This window comes from Peromyscus californicus, unplaced genomic scaffold (assembly GCF_007827085.1).
Source record: "Peromyscus californicus insignis strain IS unplaced genomic scaffold, ASM782708v3 Scaffold_20__1_contigs__length_68692818, whole genome shotgun sequence".
In the NCBI taxonomy this organism is placed as follows: Eukaryota; Metazoa; Chordata; class Mammalia; order Rodentia; family Cricetidae; genus Peromyscus; species Peromyscus californicus.
The window spans coordinates 54,240,698-54,263,594 of record NW_026294503.1 but is presented as its reverse complement, the minus strand read 5'-3'; the positions used below and the strand labels follow the sequence as shown (position 1 = coordinate 54,263,594).

Here is a 22,897-nt window from a genome sequence, read left to right as displayed (position 1 = left end):
TGCAAGGCTCCTTTCTCAACTGTGGGCGTTTGTCCAAAATTAGCAGTGCCCCAGGCAGGCATCATCTGAAGCCACTTCCTGAACCCTAGCAGGCTACTTCCAACTGGGGCTCTGTTGTTGGAGAAAAAAAGAAAAAAAAAGAAAGAAAGAAAAGAAAAAAGAGTTCACCTCTCTAAAGTCAGGTTGGCCTTCAGAGCTTTGAACAGAGCCGGCAGCATACATACACCTCTTTTCCAAGTTTCCCAAGGCTCCAGGTCAGAGCTGAGCCCAAGCAGCCTTCACGTGTATACACACCTGAGGGTCCTTAAGAACCTAGAGGGAAAGTACCACAATTTGCATCACATCACAACCCTACACAGGCTCTCCAGAAAATAATGGGCAGGCCTGGGGTAGTTCCCAGCTTGCAACGGAAAGAGGCGAAAAGTGCTTTTGGTTGATTCCTTTCAAATTACAATTCACAGCGCCCACCAGCTGTGAGAGCTCCAATTTACAGTTTCAAAGATTTCTGGGACACAGAAGAGCTCTCTGTCCTGACTCTAATAGGACTATGGGCAACCCCCACCCTTTGCACAGGCCCAGAAACCGGGCTGGAATGTGACACTGAGAGAGTCACGAACTGAAGATTGTCTCTCCCCCCTCCCCCCCCACCCCCCACACACACACTTCACATGAGGTCTACAGTAGCCTCAGACCAGGTTTCTTTTCTGTGCCGTCTCTGGGGTCTCTGCCATTCAAACTTTGTTCCTGTGGTGCCCATTATCTAGCAGATTTCATCAGAAAAATTCCAGATGCCCAGGCAGCCAGGCTTCAGTGGAAGTCCATGGCCAGAGTACTCCAGTTCTGAATCACTCACATTCTGCCTGCCAGGGGGCACCCTCAACCCTGTATCACATGATGTCTGCTCCTGACCCAACCCCAAGTCAGTGTTGGACCTCTGGGTGAACAGGGTCATATCTCCCCACGTGAATCTGAGTCCTGATCCTTACTGGAGTCCCTACTGGAGGCCCTTCCAGAACCGTTTATCTTCCCCCTGGCTCCAGAGTTAGTAACCTAGGGAAAATCTTCCCTTTCTGGGTCCCCTGGTCATGACCTTCTTGATGCCAGAGGTCTTAGAGGGGCACTCTAAGTTTATGGAGCGATCAAAGGCCAAGAATCTGCACAAGTTATTGCCCTAGGAACAGCCACCTGCAGGGAAATACCCTGGAAGAAACTTGCCCTGGAAAAGTGACTCAGGTCAGGGACTTTTGGGGGTGGGGTGATCTGGGAAGTTCAGTTCACGGACCTTTAGATGTTAAGATACACTAAGCAAAGTACCCACCCTTCCACCCCCTGGGGGGCATATCTGTTATTCTCTCTTGACAGTTAAAACTGGTAACCAAAAATGGTTAAGCTCAAGATTGCACAAAGAGTTGGAAAACAAATCATGTTGTCTACACATGAGTTCCTCAATACTAATGTTCCAAGTCATACCACACATGAACCCAAAATCCCTCCCACCTCAGAAACACACACACACACACACACACACACACACACACACTCAGCCTTAAACACCAGGTACACATGTAGGAAGAAAAAAGATTTTTAAAGAATGTGATAGCTTGTGTTTCGCAAAATGCACCAAACGTGGCTATGAGCAAAAAGCCAGCAGCCTATCCGATTTGTCTTCCTGATTCGTTTCAATCCGACTGCCCGGTTTTCTCTTGCTTTGCTCATTCAGAAGGGGATGCTGAGGTCTTTTCAACAAGGATCCCTCAAATGTCTCATCAGGGGAAATGGAACAAACCAACCACCCTTCCCCAAAGGAACTCCAGGCACGCTCGAACAGCGAGGCAGAAGCCAGATAATTGATGCACCGCCAGGCAGTCCAGCAGCTGAGCCCACCGCGCAGGAGCAATGAGCGCAAGGTTACCAAGCCCTGCACGGGACACGCCAACCGGCGCAGAGAGGGGTGCGGAGCGCGTGAGCAATCCCCAGCCTCACCCCGTCCAGGCTCGATCCCAGGTGCAGCACAAGCCCCACCCCCGGAAGGACCGGTCGGCACACAAACCCGCCTCGCTCAGCTGCCCAGCTCCGCCCCGCCTCGCCCCGCCCCGTCGCAGCTCCACCCCTCCCCGTCTCCGTACGGCCGGGACCCAGCGCCCGCCCTTCTCGAGCAGCCAAGTGTCTCGTGACCAAGGGCGTATCCCAGACGGCCTGAGACCGACGCTGTCTATGACCAGTTCCTCCTCAGTTCTGAACCGCCCTCGTCCCATGGCGCCGGAGCCCCCCCGGGTCAATGTGAAGTGACGTCTGCTCCTGATCCCAAGCCTGTGCTGGGACCTCTGGGTGAACAGGGTCAGATCCCCGCGCGTGAATCTAAAGAAGCCCTGGTCCTTTAGGGACCCTGTGGAGTTACACCCCAGGCCACCACCTCCCGAGTTCTGACAGATTCGCTGGAGCTTCAGAAAGTGGGCCTTCTGATAGAAGGAGTATTGGGGTCTGGGGGCTCAGGGGAGAAGGAAGACTGGGCCTGGGACTTCAGGCGAGGGCTGGCCTGGTGGCTCAGGGAACGAACCTGCTGGAATCGCTCTGCCTTTCCTACCAAGGGTCTGAAGAAACAGGCCCTTCTGTATCTCTGCCATGGGGGCCCTGGAGGCCCTCTTTTTGGCATTGGCTGCAGGCCTGAGCACTGCCAGCCCACCTAACATCGTGCTGATCTTTGCTGATGACCTGGGCTATGGGGACCTAGGCTCCTATGGGCACCCCAGTTCCACCACCCCCAACCTGGATCAGTTGGCTGCAGGAGGACTGCGGTTCACAGATTTCTATGTGCCTGTGTCTCTGTGCACACCATCTCGGTGAGTGAGGGACCTTCACCCCTCCCCTATCCCCTGGCCCATCCCATTTCTGTCTCTGTGGGTAAGTCCTCCGCTCCCCCCCACCCCTCTCAACGCTCCTCCCTGTGTTCATTTCTGTGGGACTCACAGATTATGGATTGTGTGGCTTGTACTGTACAGGGCAGCCCTCCTGACTGGCCGGCTCCCAGTTCGAACAGGCATGTACCCTGGAGTTCTGAGGCCCAGCTCTCAAGGGGGCCTGCCCCTGGAGGAGGTGACTCTGGCTGAGGTCCTAGCTGCTCGAGGCTATCTTACAGGGATGGCTGGCAAGTGGCATCTTGGAGTGGGACCAGAGGGGGCCTACCTGCCCCCACATCAGGGCTTCCATCGATTCCTGGGCATCCCATATTCCCATGACCAGGTACAAACCACCTGGGCCCCTCCGCTGTCCCCACCACCACACCCAAGCCCTCTTATCAATGTCCCCTAACCCATAGCCAGACCTCTCTCACTGGAACTGTCTCCCCAGGGTCCTTGTCAGAACCTAACCTGCTTCCCACCAGACACTCCCTGCAGTGGTGGCTGTGACCAAGGCCTGGTTCCCATCCCGTTACTGGCCAACCTGTCCGTGGAGGCCCAGCCCCCTTGGCTGCCTGGACTGGAAGCCCGTTATGTGTCTTTCTCCCGAGACCTCATGGCTGATGCCCAGCGTCAGGGCAAGCCATTCTTCCTGTACTACGCTTCCCACGTGAGTGACCGTGGCCTTACCCTCCTGGCTGCCCAAGACCTGTGCCCAGTGCTGACTCCACTCTCTGCCCCCAGCACACCCACTACCCACAGTTCAGTGGAGAAAGCTTCACAGAGCGCTCAGGCCGTGGGCCATTTGGGGACTCCTTGATGGAGCTGGACGGAGCTGTAGGGGCCCTGATGACAGCTGTGGGGGACCTAGGTCTGCTCGGAGAGACACTGGTCATCTTCACTGCAGATAATGGGTACGAGCCAGAGCAGGGGACACTCATTGCTGGATCATAGGCAAGGACTCTAGGGTCCATCCACCCCAGCCATTAGTTGGAGACTGTGGTATAAAAGGCTCTTAAGAGAGATGCAAGCCTTGTTATAGTGATCCATGGGGTCACAGACTGGGGACCACAGGTGGTACACAGAGTTGCTGGTCTTGGTAGGCAAGGGAGGAAACAGGCAAATAACGATCATTCTTGGCAAAATTTGTAACTTTGAAATATGGGGCTGGTAGTCATCAGTGGTGGGTCAGGGCCCTTGGCCCCTCATTACTGATGGCTTCCTTGTGTGTCCTAGTCCTGAGTTGATGCGTATGTCCAATGGTGGCTGCTCTGGCCTCTTGAGATGTGGAAAAGGAACAACTTTTGAAGGTGGTGTCCGAGAACCTGCCTTGGCCTTCTGGCCAGGCCACATTACTCCTGGTCAGTCCTCTGGCCCTCTTTTTGTAGACCCTTGGCCCTATCTCCCCAGCCTGGGTGGTGAACCAAGTGACCAAACAGCTATCTGTCCACAGGTGTGACCCACGAGCTGGCCAGCTCTCTGGACCTGCTGCCCACCTTGGCAGCTCTGACTGGGGCTCCACTGCCCAATATTACCTTGGATGGTGTTGACCTCAGCCCCTTGCTGCTAGGCACAGGCGAGGTAGGGCCAATAATCCCTTGACCCCCCCAACTCCACTGCCCCATCCTGGTCTTCCTTTAGGTATGAATCTGGGCAGTGCCTTATGTCTCCTTTGATGAGTGGCCTCTGAGTACCACCTCGCGAGTTCCTTGGGCGGGCCAAAAGGGGGTCCACCACCAGTGCCTAACGCAAGAGCTCTTAGAGATCTCTCCCACCCTGTGACCTTGACTTTGCCCTCAGAGCCCACGGAAGTCTGTCTTCTTCTACCCGCCCTACCCAGACGAGATCCACGGGGTCTTTGCTGTGCGAAGTGGGAAGTACAAGGCTCATTTCTACACCCAGGGTAACTCTCTCTCCCTGGCTTCCTCTCCCCGACCCCGAGGGCCCCCAGCTGCTCTATCGTCTGCCCCTTCCTGTACAAAAAGCCGACCCCCTCTCCAGGTTCTGCCCACAGCGACACCACTGCGGACCCTGCCTGCCACGCTGCCAGCCCTCTGACCGCTCATGAGCCCCCACTACTCTATGACCTGTCCGAGGACCCTGGCGAGAACTACAATCTTCTGGAAAGCATGGAAGACATCTCCGCAGAAGTCCTACAAGCTCTGAAGCACCTCGAGCTGCTCAAGGCCCAATATGATGCAGATATGACCTTCAGCCCCAGCCAGATAGCCAGGGGTGAGGACCCTGCCCTACAGATCTGCTGTCAGCCAAGCTGCTTTCCCCACCCAATCTGCTGCAGCTGCCCCGATGCCCAGACCTGAGGGTTCTGAAGAAATCACAGCGGTCCCCCCAAGGGTAGCCCAGGACCCCTAACCCTCTCCTGAGTGTGCGATGGTTCACCAGAGGGGCAGGGGCAAGTGTGTAGTTTGTATCTGGTAATGTAATAACATCAGACTTGCAGGTGTGCTAATTCATCTAGTCCTTGTGGTAACTCTGAGGTCAGTGCTATTCTCCTGTGCTGCAAATGAGGAAACTGAGGCATGGGGAAATCTCATGGACCTGTTCAAGTCCAATGTCACCTTACCAGAAAGAGTGTGAGCTAGGATTTTAACCCAGGCATCCAGGGTCTGAAATTTGCCCCGCCCCGGGCATGGACATGTTTGTTCACAGAAGCCGGTACTGCATTCAGGTGCCAGGAACTGTGAGGGAGGGGTGGTAAGGGCATGGTATCTAGGAGACCCTAAAGGTGCAAAGCCCCCCCCCAACATAGGTTTTCCTCAAGAAGCATTCTTAGGGGCCCTGGAACTGGCCACCTTGGTTCTTATAAGAAATCTGTCACTTGGAATTAGGTGATGAACTGCTCATTCCAGACAGAGTTAAGGAATTGGGGGCCTAGCTAGATCCCAAAAAGGAACATGAGCAGCTCCTAAGACTGCCCCATGGGGCTTGCCCACCTTCTCCCCAGCTCTGCATTTCTCCATAGTGCATACTTCAGGTCTCCTCATCCCATCTAATTTTCTACAAAGTATTTTTTAAAAACATCTATCAGGGGCCATGAGATGACTCGGTGGGTAAAAATGCTTGCTATGCAAGCAGGAACTCTGGGGATTGTGCTCTGACCTCCACACATGCCCTGTGGCCCACACATGTCTGAACTTACATCACACTCACATGAGCAATGATAACAATAATAATAATAATAATAAATGTAAAAAAAAAAAAAGCCTATTGGGTTGGAGTGCACCATGTTCAAATTCCAAACTCCTCAGTGACCCACCTTTCCCTCAGACTCACTGCAAGCTGGCCTGACTGTTCTTTCCACCGACAATATTCTATCTCAGATGTTAGCCTCTGTAGAAAGAGACCTTTGGACTGCCTACCTGTGTTTGTATGGCAATGTGTGCTGTACATCCCAGGTGCTCCTCAGTACTGGTCACATAGGAACAGTAGCCCTCGGGGTGTGCCAATATCTCTAGCAAACTGTTGTTGCCTCTCTTTATGGGGACAGACTTCCAGGTGTCAAGCATACAGCCTCTCTCCTTCAAGGTGGTGACCAACCTGAGCTGGTTACATTCCAGTGATTGGTCCCGGAGTGGCGTATGACTAGGAGTCCTGGGAGTGACAGGTTGGGTGGGGTGATCTGGGTGAGAGCCTAACTTTAGCAGTGTTGCTGACCCTGGAGAGAACGAGGTAATTACTAAACCAGTGTCTCCAGCTGCCTGCCCGGAGAGCATCAATTGTAAAAAGTAAATCTCGCCTGTTGGTGCTTCTGCTGGTGAACCGTTTGTCACTTGCAGCCGATGTGGCCTGGTAGGAAGGAGGCCTGAATGGAATGTATGGATCCACTTTGCAGGGAGGGAACACCTCATGATACCAGATGTTTGCTTGAGGTCCTCTACATCTCCGTTTTCCATATAACTCTTCCATAACCTCTTATCTGGTTGAGAAGCTACCCTGACCACACTCCAAGGTCTGCTGTGCCCCCAGGCTATGCACACATGGTAGAGGTTTCTTTGGGGCCATCCAGCAGAAACTTATCCTGGCTTAAAGAGCTCCTGCATCACTTCTCTAAGTGGAGGGCTGGTCCCAGATGATTGATACTGTTCAAGGTAAAGATAGAAAAAAGAACTGAAACATGGAACACCCATACATCACCTTGAAAACAATAATGACACACAAAAACAACAACGAGGGGCTGGAGAGGTGGCTCAGTGGTTAAGAGCACTGGCTGCTCTTCCAGAGGTCCTGAGTTCAATTCCCAGCAACCACATGGTGGCTCACAACCATCCATAATGAGATCTGGTGCCCTCTTCTGACCTGCAAGCATATATTCAGGCAGAACACTGTATACATAATAAATAAATAGATCTTTTAAAAAAAAAAAAAAAAAAACAACAACGAGTCCCCTATCAAAACCAGTAGATATCAGCACCCGGGTACAACCTTTGGGAAAAGCTTCTGCTCCATTCTTTCATCAGCATCGGGTGTATTTTAATGCTGATCCCATCATATTTACTACACTGTAGTGCTGGAGCAAGGTGTCCTCGAAGGATAAAGTTGCTCTTAACACAGGGATGACAGGTACATGTGAGATTTCAGTGCCATTGAATCTTGCAGAGTGCAATGTGTGGGTATTGCCTAGACAGACAATAGGAAACCTGGACATGCTACAGTATGAACAGGAGGTGACTTGAGATATGTATGTGAATAAAGCCACCAATAGCTATACACTCGGGATTTTCATATTTGCTTATATCATTCTGTAATTTACACTTCAATAAAATCTGTAGCAGTCCTCCAAAGCAATAATAGTCATGATATGAGAGCAAAATCATGGAGTAGGAGATGACCAGACTGTTTAACAGCCACACCGTCTTTGCTATGATTTGTATGCATGCATACATGCTTGTTTCTCATTATTTCAGCCAAATGCAACATATTTGTACAGAGGCTCATTTGTGTGTACTTACATATGCCCACACAGATATGCAGGTATACCTATACATATTCACACGTGCTTAGGCACATGTGTGCTCACATTCACACAGGCATAGCATGAATATTTGTGCAGATACGTGCATACAGTAACAGGTACATTCACACATGGATGACACAGACACACATATACACATGCACTTGAATATATACATACATTCACACATGTACTCATAAACAGTTATGGTCCTCAGGTGCCCCACATGATTCTGATTTCATCATGTTTTCTGTGTAGTGCTAGAGCAAGGTGACCTCAAAGGACATCTATCTTTCTCATTTCTATGCTGTTGATATAAAAAATGAAAATGAAAATGAAAAAAAGCCAACACCTCTCCCTAGGAGCCTCCTAGGTATTGTCTCTGGCCTAGCTGTCCTTTCCCATGCATTTTTCTCAAGTGACCAGAAGGGGGAGTAAAAGGGAACGTTTCATGGAATAATGTTTCCTTCAATTCACCTCTTTCCTGAAGGTTCTTAATTACAAACGTAGTTTTCGAGGAGGGCATAAGTCACTGGGCTGACTCCATTTTCGTCCCTCTCTGGCTCGTTTTTACCTCTTTAACTTTCTTCCCTCCTGAGTCAGTGTCTCCCACTTAGTGCTGGGGACAGCAGCACTGATGAGAACTGCTTGGTAAACATCTTTCTATCCAGGGATTCAAACCACCCCCAAAACAACAGCTAAACTTTGCAAGGCAGATCACCCCTCAAAAGAGGGCGACTACCCGGGATGGCAAGGTTACCCTGTGGAGAATGAGCAATCGCTTGGAAAACAGATTGCTCTTAAGCAATGACGGTGGGAACTTCTCCAGAATCCCTTGCAGAACAAGAACTGAAATAATGACCTGACCGAGAGCATCTGTTCTCGGTTATGCAGATTCTCAAACCCCTGCCCCCATTTATTGCCCTTTTCCATAAAAATCTCAAGTTCCTGTTGGCCACTTGAGGACGGGCTCAAGGTTATAGAACCCCTTTGCTCTTCACACCATGGCCACCATGGTTAAATCTTTCTCTATCCAACTCACTAGTCACCTTTTTTATTGGTGTTTTGGGATGGGTGGCCTAGTCTGTTGGTACTCCTAGAACAAGATACTTTTGCCAGTCAGCAACAATGTATCAAAGCAAACCAGACACACTCAGTAACCTTGATCTGGGGAGGCAGTGCTGCCCTACCTAAACATCATTCTCTGTGGAGTTAAAATGTATAACCCTAGAGGTTTCAGCACCAACCTAATTTAACCTTGTTTCACCATGAACACATTCCTTTTAGGAATCAAGAAACCTTGTATCTACCCATGAGCAATGAAGGAAGAGTACATGCATTAATGCCAAACCCTTTTTAGTGTCCTTTGCTCTTCCCTCTTTTGACCCCAATCCCCTCCCAATAAATTCCCTTTTAGAAATTTCTACTAGTTTGTTGTGATCACAGAATAATAATTGGTACAGAAAGAAATGAAATACACCCTGGCCTCCTAATCCCAGTAAATGTGTGCTGGGTAAAAGAGACTGGAGGAGCCAAGTGCAGAGGTACAACATCGACGTAAGGTTCAAAGTAAAGTGCCATGCTCAGGATGGAGGAGTAGAGGCCTTAGGGACCAACCTGTGCCTACTCTGCTGTCTTCTCTTAGAAGAAGGGCCCTTCTAAGGAAGGAGCCATACCCGGACAGTATGGCCTCCTTTTGTACTCTCCCTAATTGAATAAGGCTTTTAGCTGAGACCATCCCAGAGTGAGCTGAGGTAAGGCTCTTTCTTCCAGTCAAGACATGGCCATTCCCCTCTCAAAATCAGAGCAATTACAATTACCTGCATGGGATAAGATTTTCAGGAGATAGGTCCTTCCACTATTCCATTGTGGAAGAGGAGAAGAGGAGCACTATCGTTTACTTACAAGGTGTGCTGGTTTTTTGTTTTGTTTTGTTTGTCTGTTTTTGTCAACTTGACACAAGCTAGGATCATTTGGGAAGAGGGAATCTCAGTTGAGATTGCCTCCACCAGATTGGCCTGTAGGCAAGTCTATGTGCATTTTTCTTGGTTAAAGATTGATGTGGGTGGGCCCAGCCCACAGTGGGTGGGCAGTGCCACCCCTGAGCAGTTGGCCCTGGGTTGTATAAGAAAGCAGCTGAGCAAGCCATGTGGGGCAAGCCAGTAAGTAGCATTCTTCCATGGTTCTGCTTCAGTTCTTGATCTTTCTTTTATGATTGACTATAATATGGAAGTGGTTTGGGTCATAGTGGTTTTTGTTTGTTTGTTTTTTGTTTTTTGTTTTTTCGAGACAGGGTTTCTCTGTGTAGCTTTGCGCCTTTCCTGGAACTCGCTTTGGAGACCAGGCTGGCCTTGAACTCACAGAGATCCCGAGTGCTGGGATTAAAGGCGTGTGCCACCACCGCCCGGCAAGGGTCATAGTGTTTTATCCATTAAGCCTCCAAAGGGTAAGGTTTAGTGCTGCTTATGGGATAAACAGGGTGGCCTGAGGCCTGGTGGGGAAACACAGTGAAGTGTTCAGCAGTCTGTTCATGTATGTCTATACTTCAGAGTGTTCCAGAGGACCCTTGTTTATAAATGCAGCCTTGGTGAGTGAATTTTTTTGGCCTTCTGATGTCGGAAGACCACCCATGGGATGCTTACACAGCCCAAGTGAAGGGACAGTATTTTCAATGTGTTGGACCTATCTTTAGTTCCTAAAAGACAACTCAAGTGACCATTACAAAGTATATAGAAACATACTGCTCAGCTGAGCAATCTCTAAAATGTTTGATAAGTGAAATCAATGTTTTTGATTTTGGCTTCAACTTTATTTTTAGTTTCCTCTCAGCAGTTTTCAGTTCATAATCTCTAACATACTATGTATGATTCTCAGTATTTCTTAATAGCATAACACATTTTCATTATAAAATATAGCATATTTTTCATATCTTCTTAATATTCCATTTATATAAATATACCTCAATTTAGTAAATTCTGTTGCTCAGTAGTTAGATTATTCATATTTTTTTGTTTTGTTTTGTTTTGTTTTGTTTTGTTGTTGTTGTTTCCCCTTTTGGTTTCTAGGAACTGAACCCAGGGCTTCATGCAGGCAGGCGCACATTCCACCAGGGAGCCACTCCAGTCTATGTTCAGTAACTTTAATGAGAATCTAAGTGAATATATCTTGTGTAGGGTGCTTCCCTTGACCTAGGTTTCCACAAGTTAGAAGCGTTCTGCAGAGCTCTGAGGTTTGTGCATCACATCTGGCGTTACACTGTCTGGAGGACCCAGGGTATTGCAGTGACCAAGGCCCAGGCCTCCTAATGCCCAGGTGGATGGTTACTGGGCAACAAACAGGGAAGGCCAGCAGGTGCTCCCAGAACACTGGTAGTAGCAGGGGGGGTGGGGAGGGGAGGAGAGCTGGAGACAGGTGTAGGTAGGTCAGACTGAGGTCTAAAAGGAATTGCTGCAACATTTAAGGACAGTGATCTGCCCAGGTAGCTGCAGGTGCCAGGGCAACAGGGAGCCCCGAGGAAGCTGTTTGTTGTACAAAGGTCCAGGAGAAAACTCAAGGCAGTTTGATCCAAGTCGAGAAGGTGAGGACAATGGACAGACCAGAGGAATCTGGACTATCCTCAGCCCTGAAGTTTGGGTGACTTGAGAAAAAAAAAAAAAAGTAGAACACAAATATATACAGTGGGTGGAGGAGTCTCTTGTAAATTCAAACTTTAGTTCAAAGTGTGTGGGGTGTCCCCTGAGCAGTCACTGGGGTCCTTTACAAGTAATCCTTCTCAACACTAGCCCAGTGACCAATTGTTGGAGTGACTCTATGGGAGTGATTGTGAGGTCAGCTGGGGCTATGATTTAGTGCACAACACAGCACAATACATGGATCTGCCCCTCGGGGTCAGTTCCAGGGGCGATACAAGCTGTTACCAGTGGTCTGGATCTATGGGCGATACAAAGCTATTATAACCTGTAGTCTGGGTCTATGGGCGATACAAAGCTATTATAACCTGTAGTCTGGGTCTATGGGCGATACAAAGCTATTACCAGTAGTCTGGGTCTATGGGCGATACAAAGCTATTATAACCTGTAGTCTGGGTCTATGGGCGATACAAAGCTGTTACCAGTGGTCTGGGTCTAGCCTGGGTATTTTCCGACCCTTGGCATCTTATTTGAGAAACTGAAATAAGCACACACCTTATAAGCCAGGTAAATTTATTCACAGCAAAGCGATAGTACAGGTCAGATATGCTGTCAAGAGCGACTGCGGGCCATGTGAGGAGGTTGTTGCCTCCAGGCTTCTTTTATGGAGACTAAAGGAGGAGGAGGAGCTACTATTGGCACAGTTTGGGTGGGTCTCTACTCTGAAGGACGGGCTTGGAATACATAAACCCCTTGTCTAGTGCACATGTCTCTTCCGGCAATGCATCTTGCTTTAATTATATGCATGCCCAACTATGCATAGGTACAAAATGGTAAATAGGGAATTCTCCCTAAAAACTCACCTACAGAACAGTTTGCCTTAATGCACATGTGCCCCCGAACCAGCTAACACCAAATCACCCTCCCTAGTCTCATACTGGGCATTCGTGGAATATGACGGAAAGGATATAAAGTTTAGTAGTCATGAAGGGAAGGAGAAACTTATTCCGTTTTTCAGAGTGGAGTGTGCGTGCATCTCAATGCAGGTGGGGGCCCTAGGTTGCTAACAAGTTACTAGATCCATTGTTTGGTAGGTTGCTAACAAGTTACTAGATACATTATTTGGAAGGGGATATATATGTGCGTAGTGCGTGCAGGTTAGGATCTCAGGCCGCCAAGTGCATTATTAGAAGAGGGGTGTAGCTCAAACCAAGTGGAGTTCTGGGTTGCTAAGCTATTTCCTATGCTTGTTTGCCTTAAAGCCCGTAAAGAGGAACCCAGCACAGAGTAGGGCTTGGGGGGCAGCTGGAGAGGTAGGAGGAAAACAGCAAGGAAAGGCCACCAAGCGTGTCCCACAGCTGCGCTAATTGCCAGGCCGAAGGAAACATGTTAATCATATGAAGAACCAAAGGGACATGTTGGAGGGTCCGGGGAGGGAGGCCAGGCCCGGGAGGGATACAGGACATAAAGGGCACAGAACTGGAAGTGGAATGGTCTCTGCTGCAAAGCTGTGTGGGTCTGGAGGCCATGCTTCCATCACCCAGCACAGGGGTACAGGTTTCATACCACCCCCAAGAGGCTGTCTGTCTCTTTATAGCATTGCTAAGTAGCAGAAAGAGATTTACAAATCTTGGACACATGGGATGTCCCGGCATACTAGCTAAAAAGTGACAATTCCACAGCAACTGGTCTTCATCCCTGATCTTCACATATATTGTGAATATTTTTTTGTTTGTTGACACACTGAAGCAACATTTAAGATGATTTTTATAGTTACTAGTCTTTTTTTTGAGACAGGATCGCATCATGCAGTCTAGGTCGGCCTCAAATTTACACTCATCCTGCCCCAGCCTCCAATGTCCTTGGATTATAAGTATAAAGAGTTTTTGATTTTTATGTAGCGAACTGTCAAGACTTCCCTCTGTCCACTCTTTCATTCACAACCTTCACCTGTTGTCTTGCTACAGTACTGCTTAAGATCAGAGGGCACAGACCTATCCTCAGGGGCAACCTACTGTCATACTGATACTCCTCGGAGGCTGGAGTCACTTAGGGGCCCCAGGAGAGGATCTTGGTGAGGCTCCATAATCACCTACAGGCTACAAGCATGTTTTTGGTTTTTGTTGTTGTTGTTTTTTTTTAAGTCACCTATTTTCTTCTGGCTTTCTGAGTACGACTCTTAGAAAATACCAATTTTAAGACCCACAGACATTGTTTCTCAAGTTGTTCGTGGCACACACACACACACACACACATACACACACACACACACACACACACACACACACACACACACAACACCGCCCCACCCCCACCCCGACACACACAATGATCTGGACCATGCCTCTCCCCATACCCCACATGGGAAAGACACAGGGTCTGTGGCCAGTGCCTTCTTTCAGGCCTCTACTGTCTCTGCAGGAAATCAAGTGTGTTTGGAGAAAGCGTCTGTGGGGACCTCCAGGCACTGCCTCCAACAAGGCTCTAGCACAGGATGCAGTGACCCACCCGCAGCAGGACTTCAGGAAGTACTGAAGACTTCTCCCAATTCCCATAACCCCCTCACTCTGGGTCCCCCGTTTCCATTGCCACAGGCAGGACCTGAGACTTGGACCCCCACCTGGGCACCACCTTAAAAACAGCCAGGGTCACACCAAGCAGAGTTTATTGAGGCCATGGGCGGGGCCCACGTACACAGCAGGCGGCGTACGCGGGGCAGATACTCACTCGCTGGACTGCAGGGGTGTTAGCGGCAAAGCAGATGACCTGTTGGGAGCACCCCTTGGGGTGCCCTCCTCCTAGCAGCATTGGGGGCTTTGGGTGAGCAAGAACCGTCTAATGGCCCGAAGGTTCTCTTAGAAACCCCTCCCTCTTTCCCCTGAGCTCCTTGTGGGTTGGGGCTAGGGTCCCTTCCTGCGATCAAAGACCGGATGATCCCTTGAGATTCACTATAAAAATTAAAATTCATTTATAAATCACAGGAGACGGGCAGGAGGGAACCACTGGGGGACCTGACTTCATCAGTTACCTTGAGCCTACTCCCCTCCCTCAAGTTCAACCTCCAAAAGAGAGAGCAAAGAGCAAGGTCTACAGGCACAGAGAGAGGTGGGAGACAGAGGAAAGGTAGTTGGAGGAACAGGACGAAGGAGGACAAGAGAGAAAAGATGCATCGGAAGAAAAGTATGGCTGCTGAGGCTCCTCTCCCCAACAGCTCCTGAAAGCCATGACCTGGGGATAAAGGATTAAGAGTTCCCAGCCCAGGGACTCCCACAATGTAAGGTTCCAAAGGTCCCCAATCCAGTCCTTGCTCAAGTCATGGTGGCCTTGAGATACCCAGAGCTGTGTAGACAGGAGCTGAGGGAGGTGGGTGCTACTCCAGGTAGATATCCTCTGTGGGGCAGGCAAATGCCAGGTGCTCCTGGTAGTACTCCAGGAAGGCCCGGCTGCAAAGAGGGAGAGAAGAGTGCTCAGCGCCCACCGTGCTCCTCCTGTCAATTCCCCAGCCATGCACTACTGTCTTGACTAGCAACCATGTGTCCGCACAGCACCCTTTCTTACAACCTGCAGACACACACACACACACACACACACACACACACACACATGCACCTGAGCCTTTCTGTTCCCCACATCCTCCCTGGGGGCCTGCTCCATCTTCCCACTCACCCCACGCTCTGCGCCACTGGTCTCATAGACTCCTGGGACACAAAGACATGGCAGGCAAAGCGGCTTAGCAGCGGGTGTTTGGTGATGAAGCCAAAATAGCTGTGGAGACATGGGCAAAGGGGGTGTCAGAGCACTGACCTAGCCCTGGGCACCCCATTAATACTAACAGCAACTGCTATCCAGATGAGCAGCTTAAGACTCTAGATCTCACCCCACCCCCAAACTGTGGCCAGTCAGATACGGCCACTGCCCCATATCTAACAGAGGTTACTTAAGCATTTATATTAATTCACACGTTTCATAATAGCACTATGAGGTAAGTGTACCAATAGAGACTAAGCCTAGAGAGCATCAGTATCTTGCCAAATGGCACATAGTCGGTCTGTGGCAGCACTGAGGTAAGGGAAGCAGTCTATGATCTTAATACCTTGTATCCCTAACCTAACACAAACATGGCACACCCAGCTACTCCTCAGCCACCACCTACTTCATAGTCACGCAAATTAGCCATCCACCCATCACAACTTTCCTTACAGTGGAACTGAGAAAGGATTCTGATGCACCCCTGTAGAATCGCAGCTGGACCAGTGTCTAGCCTGACTGGCATGGACTGGGCAACCGTATATAGGTGGATCCCTGAGGGCGGGTGGGGATCGGAGAACCAGTGACCCTCAGCATTTGAAGGAATATCGGAGGAACAGGTAAGTCCTTACCAGCTGTTTCGGGGATGACAGCCGCAGAATGAGATGTTCTTCATCTGGAAGAAGTGACTGCAGCGCTGGAACTGGAGCAGAGGTGAGCAGAATCATCCCAAATTGGCTAAGACAAGCCTGGAGCCACGCCCACTACGTGCCTCCTTGACGTCCCGCCCCACAGTTCTCCTGGGCTTTAACGGTCCCACCCCCCCACCGCCCCCTCCAAGCCTCCCTCTGGTCCCCAGCCTATCACACTCCCACCTCAGGTCCTCCTCCGCTCAGACTCAGCTTGACCCCCCGCAGAGAGATCTCAAGGTCACAAGAGGCAGGAGGGCGCAGGTGCACGGTTAGCTTCCGGGCTGTGGCAATCTGAGGGAGAAGTTAGAGAAGGGAGGGTCTTGAGGACCCTTCATGGGCTCGCTCTCTCTCTCTCTCTCTCTCTCTCTCTCTCTCTCTCTCTCTCTCTCTCTCTCTCTCTCTCTCTCCATGCCTCTGTTCATTTTAGATTATCTGAACACTCTTGGCACCTCAGGGCCGCAGAGACAATTCTGGAGGACAAGTGGATGACCTTGGCCATCTTGGCTCTCAGAACAAGCCAATCATCACCCCGCACCTAGCTTGCCTCCCTTCTGTTCCAACCAGGCTGCTTCTCTTGGTTCAGGTGCCAAAAACTTGTTTTGCCCACACTTCCAGCCACCTCGTCGCCTGATCCCCATAACCTTGCAAGAGCTCTTTGATACAGAGCTGGTCTCTCCTGCTCCTCAGGACCCATCGTCAGCCTCCGTTTCTGGGGCAGGGGACTGTCAGCGGGTACTGACAATTGTCCACTGAGTGGATAACTGAGTGAACAAGGGACTCCCAGGGAAGAGGATATGAGAGTTGGTTTTAATTTCCAGACAGGAAGTTGATGGCTTAAGAGAGGAGGAACCAGCAGCGAGGTGAGAGCTTTACTGAACCAACCCATAGGCCCAGAGGTAAGGGGCACAGCTGCTTCATTTTGCCCTAGGTCTTCCTGCTTAGGCTTCTGAATCAGGCCTGAGAGCCAGCCCTGTAACATCCCCTTCAAGGCTGGAGGCCTTGGAGCCACAGGAGCTATGCCACCCCGTGGGACTGGGGTGACATCCAAGTGGGCCTCCAGCCTGTGTCTGCCACCATCTCCACACTGACCTTTTGCATGGCTGCACACAGGATGCCATTGCCCTGGTGACACGGTACTTCCACGGAGCCCAAGAACTGCACATCGAAGCGTTCCACCCAGCAAGGGCTCCGCTTGCTCCCTGGGGAGGGGAGAGGGGGATGTCACATGGACCCAAGTCAGCGGGTGATACAGGAGAAAGTCTGCCATGGCAGGTGGGGTCTTACCCAGCAGGTCCTTGGCAGGACCGGGCACCGCGTGGGCATAGAAGGCAGGGAACACTCCGCGCTCGCCAGTCCGCATGTTGAAGCCACGAAACCAAAAGTCATCCTCTTCAGCTTCCACCAACACTGGGTCATCCACGTCCAACTCCAGTTCATCTGGATGCCGGGGGATGAACCTGAGGTCGGGTGAGAGATCAGTTGAGGCCAGGCAGGCCTTGGAATGTCACATACAGCAATGTCCTAAGGAATCTGCAGACTGGGGCTGGGGAATCGTCATGGGCAAGGGAGTTGATGTACCTGAAGACAGCCCGGTGTGTCTGCTCTCTCTCCTCCCCATTGACCAGACAGGAGAAAAGACCAAAGGACTCAGTGCCTGAGAGTCAGACAAGAGAGACAGAGATGGGAAGAGTCAGGAACTCCAAGGAGAAAGAAAGTATTTAAAGGCCTAGGCTTGGGCTGGAGCCAAATCCCCTCCCTGCAACAGACTGTCGGGTATCCTAAGTCAAGAAAAGAAGGAAGAGCAAGCCACTATGGACCGACTCCCTTCCCCTTGGGGGAATCACTGCTCACTGTCCCGGGAGAAAAGGAAGTGTCCAGCCTTGACTACCTCTAGAACTTAAGGCCTCCTGGACACTTGGTGTGGGGGGTGTAGATAGGGCCTGGGGCCAGGATGGTGCTTCTTCCTCCCACCTCCCCCCACTTCCCACTCACTGGAGGATCGAGATGTGCTGTTGACAAAGACATTGAGGAACTTCTTGGAGAAGGTGAGGTCCGGACTGTCAGGAGAGGCATCCCCTGGCACCTGGTCACCACCTAGTAATGTAGCTCCCGCCTCTTCCTCACTGGCCTCGCAGCTGCTGTCCTCTTCGCTGTCGTTGCCCAGACCTGCACAGCGCCGCAGGCTCACCAGCTCTAGCTGAGTGTGCTCATCCACTACTAGGGTGTACTTAACCGCATCATACACCAGCGAGGCATCCAGCGGCGCACTAGAGCCGGTACTCCTAGAACCAGGAGGGACCACGCTGTCCTCTGCATCGTCCTCATCCTCCTCATCCTCTTCGTCCTCATCCTCCTCCTCCGAGCAGGCAGCGGAGCAGGAGCGGCCAGGGCGGGCAGTGCGGCCCTGTGTGGCCCAAAGCGGGGTGATGGTATCCCGCGTCGGGTTACTGAGGAAAAGGCAGGGCCCAGGCTGTGCAGGGCCAAGCCGAGGCGCTGCAGGGGCCGGCGGAGGTGACCCGCAGAGGGTGTCCATGTCCACCAACTCCACGTGGGGCCCTGCTACTGCCTCCGGGTCTTGGCAGTCCTGGGGTACCCGGCTGGCCTGTGATGCCGCCTCTTCTGGCAGGCGTGGTGCTGGAGATAAGCACTGGCCCGGGCAACGGATGGGCGAGGAGCCCTCCGAGATCATGCGGCTCACCAAGTTGCTGAGCAGCCAGGGCGAGTCGGCATCCTCGCTGAGGTCAGGCTCAGACTCAGAGCCCGACTCGTACTCGCTGTTGGTGTCATCGTGGCCCACGGGCAGGAAGGCAGGGCGGCGGGGAGGTTCATGCAGTGGCTCTGGCTCCGGCTCCGGCTCTGAGGCTGGCGATGAAGCCTCTTCGATAGAGTTGGTGAGATGGGACGAGCGGCCGCTGCTGCTGCCACCGTCGCTGCTCAGCTCCAGCTCCGTCTCCGAAATGGACGAGATCATGCGGCCCAGGCGTGCAGCCCCTGCCTCCTCAGAGTCCGAGCCTGGTGATGAGAGCTCCTGGCTGCTTCGCCGACCCTCGTGGCCTCCACTAGAGTGGCTTCTCAAGTCAGCCTCAATCCCAGGATCAGAGGAGGGCGAGGCCCCACCTGACACTGGTGGTTCTGGGGGTTGGTTCCCTTCACAGTCACAACCAGGGTGTGCCAGAGACCGTACCTCATGGGGCTCCTCTTCAGCGGGCATGAGAGGGGCCGGGAGCTCTGCAGGGGAGGGGTTTGGGTCACTGCCTCCAGAAAGCAGGCCTCCTTCCGGCACCCAGCCATTCCTCCCTTTCCCTCCCTCTTCTGCTGGCCCCCATCCCTCACCTTTAACGGGCTCCTGGGCTGGCGACCGCAACACTGTCTCCTGCCAGGAGGATGGGGGTGCAGAGGTAAAGCCGCCGTTGTTATTGTTCAAGGAGTCCTAGGCAGGAGGACAAAATCAGTGTGGCTGGAGACCACTCCAGCCATCAAGAGAGGGAGGGGCCGGCTGCCTGGGCTCCAAACTCAACTTCAGAATTGTATGTATCAGGAAGCTCACCTGGGCCCCGAGTGTGGTCAGGTGGAGAGTGGTGGGTCGGTGCTTGTGGGACTCCTCTAGGGAAGGAGAGGGAAGAAGGGTCTCTCCAACAAGTGCCTCTGAACCAGATCCTCCCCCTGCCTTGCCCTCCCCATCTCCTTCTTCCTCCTCTTCCTCATCTTCCTCCTCATCCTCGTCTTCCTCCTCATTGTCATCGATCATCTCAAACTCCTGGAAATCATCTTGGAAGGAACAGATAGGGTGTGGCTGCTCTGAGCGACCCAGGGAGAGGCTGTCCTGTAGGAAGGAGGGACAAGACAGCGCTGGGCCAGGGTACAGCAGTATCCTGGAGTCCCAGGTACGAGGACAGGGGAAAGTCGGAAACTGAAGAGTCCTTTCCAGTTCACCCCATCAACAGAACAATGCTTGTTTGTTTGCAAACACATCTGCTTATCGATCACTGCACTTCCAGAAAGGGCCCAAATTCCTAGGACATTCACAGAGTAACCCCAAGTAACCTTCCAGCTTTATTCACCCCCCAAATCCCATCATATTTAACACGGCCACTCTGTTGCTTTCATAGCAATTTAACAATTCACAACTCATGGCTTCTGATCTGTCTTATACACCAGACGGTTAAGACGACCAGAACGGGGTCATGTCCACATTACACACTGGTGAACTCCCCCGTGGCAACATCATCAATAAGTAACGACAAAATGTATCAATAAGGAGAGCCTGCACTCCGATGATTCACCAAATCTGTACCAACCCCAGGGTCTTTGGCACAGCCAGTCCTTCTGCCAGCAATTCCTCTCTTCCACACCCTCCTACCTACCCCCATCTGCCTGCCTCCTGCTAACCTCGGGGTTATGAATGACATTTCCTCTGCGAAGTCTTCCTGATTTCCTCGGTCTGGATTGGATTCCCTCCCCCCTCATCACACTTTGTGTCCAGTTGGAATCCCACCACTGGCCTGTCAGGTGACCACACTCTCTCTCCCTTGTGTTTCTCCCCCTGCTAAACTGAAAGCTGGGCGGGGGAGGAGGGTTTGCGGCTCTGCTCCCAATACCCGGAAGCCCCCCTGCACTTGACACACGGCATTTTCTCAGAACAAATGAGAATGGAAACATGCCGAGACAGGACCAGGAGGCAGGAGGGAAAAGATTTTAGAGGACTATGAGATAGAAAGGAAGTGGCCACGGAGGCTGAGTGGTAACAGAAAACCTTTGTGGGAAGTGATCTGAGTAGAGAGGCACCCAAGCAAAGGCACTCTTCAACCTACTGCTGGGGAGAACGGACAGAGAAGGCCCTCTGAAGGGCCTACAAATGTGTTAGGAAAGACAATTACCAAAGGGCTATGAGCAAGGGCAGAGGCTTTCTTGCGTGGAAGCTGAACTCAGACACTCTTAAACCCACTGGAGTGCTAGGAAAACTGAGCCTATGTGAAGAAGCCCTCCTTCAATCAGAACCTCTGCACCCAAGCCTTTCCCCACCTTCTCGCAGTGGTCTGAATCGTAGCTAAGGCCCAGTCCACAGTCGTCGGTGATCTCTGACAGGTCTTCATCATCAAATTCTTCCAGGCTTATGTCCTGGGGAGGCCTGAAGAGGGTGCCAGGGTCAGAGAGCCACCAGCCCTAGGCTCCTGGCCTGAGAGCTGATCCTGAGGACATTGGTGGGAAGTGTCCAGCTCCCAGGGCCCCCAATTCCTAGGCTAAAGCCATGTCATTTTGACCCCCAGGCACTGCTCTCCTCTGGATCCCTTCCTTCATCACAGCAAATGAACCGGGAGGAGCCATCCTTCCCCACACCCCTCCCCCTCCTCCTCAGCTCCGCTCCCAGCCCCTGTGGGTCACAGCTTTAGCCTCTGGGGAGACACCTTGAGCCAACAGGGAGGGGGGAGTTGATGCTGCCACAATAGGAGAGGGAGGGGTCCAGCTGCTCTGCTTGTGTCCCCATCCCCCTCGTACCAAGCAAGCCTACACCCAAAGGTCCAGCCCCCCTCTCACCCCAACATCCCCCATCTCACTCTCAGAGCTTTAAGCTTGATTTCACTCTCCCCAGGCCTGGGGGTGGGAGGATGGTAGAGGCCAGGCCCTAGCCTCTACGGAAAGAGACACAACAAGGCCAAAGGGACACTGCCAAGAACGCACTAGGTGCTGGGCACCCTGCCTAAAATCCCTCCAAGGGTCAGTCTAGGGACCCCACCCTTGCCAGGTCATCTGTCCTGACTGGGTGCGGTTCGGTATCCCAACAGGAAAGGTGTGTGTGTCTGTGTGTGTCTGTGTGTGAGGGGGTACCATTGGGTCTGCGCGACAGGGAGCAAACACGGAGGGACCCGGAGCCCAGGATGGGGGATGGGCAGCATCAATCAGAGGCCTGCAAACCAAAGAGGCCCCTGGCCTGGGCAGCTGAAGTCGATGGGAGGCTGGGGGGGTGGGGAGGGTGGTAGCAGGCCGAGGAGACCCACATGAAGACGAGACCCGCCGAGGTGCGTACCTGCAGCCCGGAGGCGACAGCGAGTGGAAGGTGGAGAGAGAAAACATCTCCGCGCGATCCGCCATCTTCCCGGGAACCGCCGGCCGGCAGCTAGGGGGAGGGGTGAGGAGCACCGCGCGCCCTTGGTGCTCAGGCTCGCGGCCTCTGTCTCCCCACTCACCTCGTGACACGCCCTGCGACACCCGCCGGCGGCGACACACCTCAGCGCCCTGCCAGGACACCGCGGCAGCAAGCCGCGCCGCAGGGGTGAGGGGAGGGAGTGGCGCAGGGCGGGGCCTGAGGGGGGCGGGGGAACGGGGGTCGAGCCGAGGCGGGGGGGATGCGGGGTGTGGGGTGGCGGTGGCGGTGGCGGTGGTGGTGAGGTGGCTGGCCGGGAGAGCTGGCGGCGTGGCTTGCGTGGTCGGAGCGAGGAACAGGCGAGAAGGAATAGGGGGGAGCAGGAACCGGCGGGTAGACGGACCCTAGGAGCCCCGGAAGATGCCGCGGGGAAATGGGTGCGACAGACCCAGGAGCCAGGATCGTAGCGACCCGGGTCTGCGCACTTCGAGTTATCTGCGTTGTGCAGTGCTCCTGGGAGGTGGGCGGCTCGTGGGGGTGGGTGAGGCCCTAGGAACAGCAGTCATGCCCCCCAGGAAATCCGAAAAGACAGCTGGTGAGGGTTGACCCGCTCACCAGATCTTTGCCCAACCCGCTAGACCTCCAGATGTGTGGCTGCGGGAGCTGTCCACCCGTGGGTGCTGATCAGAGCTTGTCGGAGCTGTTCTCCGCTGGGTGCTGATGGGGCCAAAGGAAACTTCTCTTAAAATTTGCTGACCCCGGCTAGAGCAGTCTTTTCCCTGACAGTGTTAACGGGGCGAGGACAGTGACACTGGTCCAAAGGATATGGAAGGGGTCTAGATTCGGAACCCACTATCCAGAGGCCAACACTGAACTGT

At 52.4% G+C, this 22,897-nt stretch overlaps 2 protein-coding genes across 4 annotated transcripts; one reads left to right on the top strand and one right to left on the bottom strand.

The window, feature by feature from the left end:
• Positions 1–2,118: 2,118 nt before the first annotated feature.
• Positions 2,119–5,367, top strand: Arsa (arylsulfatase A). Of its 3 annotated transcripts, none has more exons than XM_052748664.1 (8): positions 2,119–2,840; positions 3,000–3,240; positions 3,349–3,567; positions 3,642–3,811; positions 4,134–4,258; positions 4,351–4,478; positions 4,738–4,800; positions 4,899–5,067. In XM_052748664.1, exons 1-8 carry the CDS (start codon positions 2,623–2,625, stop codon positions 4,953–4,955), a joined length of 1,221 nt encoding a protein of 406 aa, XP_052604624.1. In that variant the 5' UTR covers positions 2,119–2,622; the 3' UTR covers positions 4,956–5,067. The 3 variants fall into 3 exon arrangements, with proteins under 3 accessions (XP_052604624.1, XP_052604623.1, XP_052604622.1); XM_052748663.1 differs by having other exon boundaries at positions 2,121–2,840; positions 3,660–3,811; positions 4,698–4,800; positions 4,899–5,367; XM_052748662.1 differs by having other exon boundaries at positions 2,122–2,840; positions 4,698–4,800; positions 4,899–5,367.
• Positions 5,368–14,146: 8,779 nt separating this feature from the next.
• Positions 14,147–22,237, bottom strand: Mapk8ip2 (mitogen-activated protein kinase 8 interacting protein 2). The gene is made up of 12 exons (XM_052748661.1): positions 21,963–22,237; positions 20,960–21,065; positions 19,485–19,760; positions 19,271–19,367; positions 17,930–19,165; positions 17,516–17,591; positions 17,222–17,394; positions 17,027–17,136; positions 16,121–16,228; positions 15,878–15,948; positions 15,165–15,263; positions 14,147–14,941 (listed from the first exon to the last, which is right to left on the bottom strand). Exons 1-12 carry the CDS (start codon positions 22,025–22,027, stop codon positions 14,869–14,871), a joined length of 2,490 nt encoding a protein of 829 aa, XP_052604621.1. The 5' UTR covers positions 22,028–22,237; the 3' UTR covers positions 14,147–14,868.
• Positions 22,238–22,897: the final 660 nt, after the last annotated feature.

Coding starts and splice junctions, on each gene's coding strand:
- Arsa (XM_052748662.1), top strand. CDS start 2,623: ATGGGGGCCCTGGAGGCCCTCTTTTTGGCATTGGCTGCAGGCCTGAGC. Junction 2,841..2,999: donor TCTCTGTGCACACCATCTCG/GTGAGTGAGGGA, acceptor TGTACTGTACAG/GGCAGCCCTCCTGACTGGCC. Junction 4,801..4,898: donor GGCTCATTTCTACACCCAGG/GTAACTCTCTCT, acceptor CCCCCTCTCCAG/GTTCTGCCCACAGCGACACC.
- Mapk8ip2 (XM_052748661.1), bottom strand. CDS start 22,027: ATGGCGGATCGCGCGGAGATGTTTTCTCTCTCCACCTTCCACTCGCTG. Junction 19,368..19,484: donor TGACCACACTCGGGGCCCAG/GTGAGCTTCCTG, acceptor CCTCCTGCCTAG/GACTCCTTGAACAATAACAA. Junction 16,229..17,026: donor TGTGTGCAGCCATGCAAAAG/GTCAGTGTGGAG, acceptor CTTCTCCCTCAG/ATTGCCACAGCCCGGAAGCT.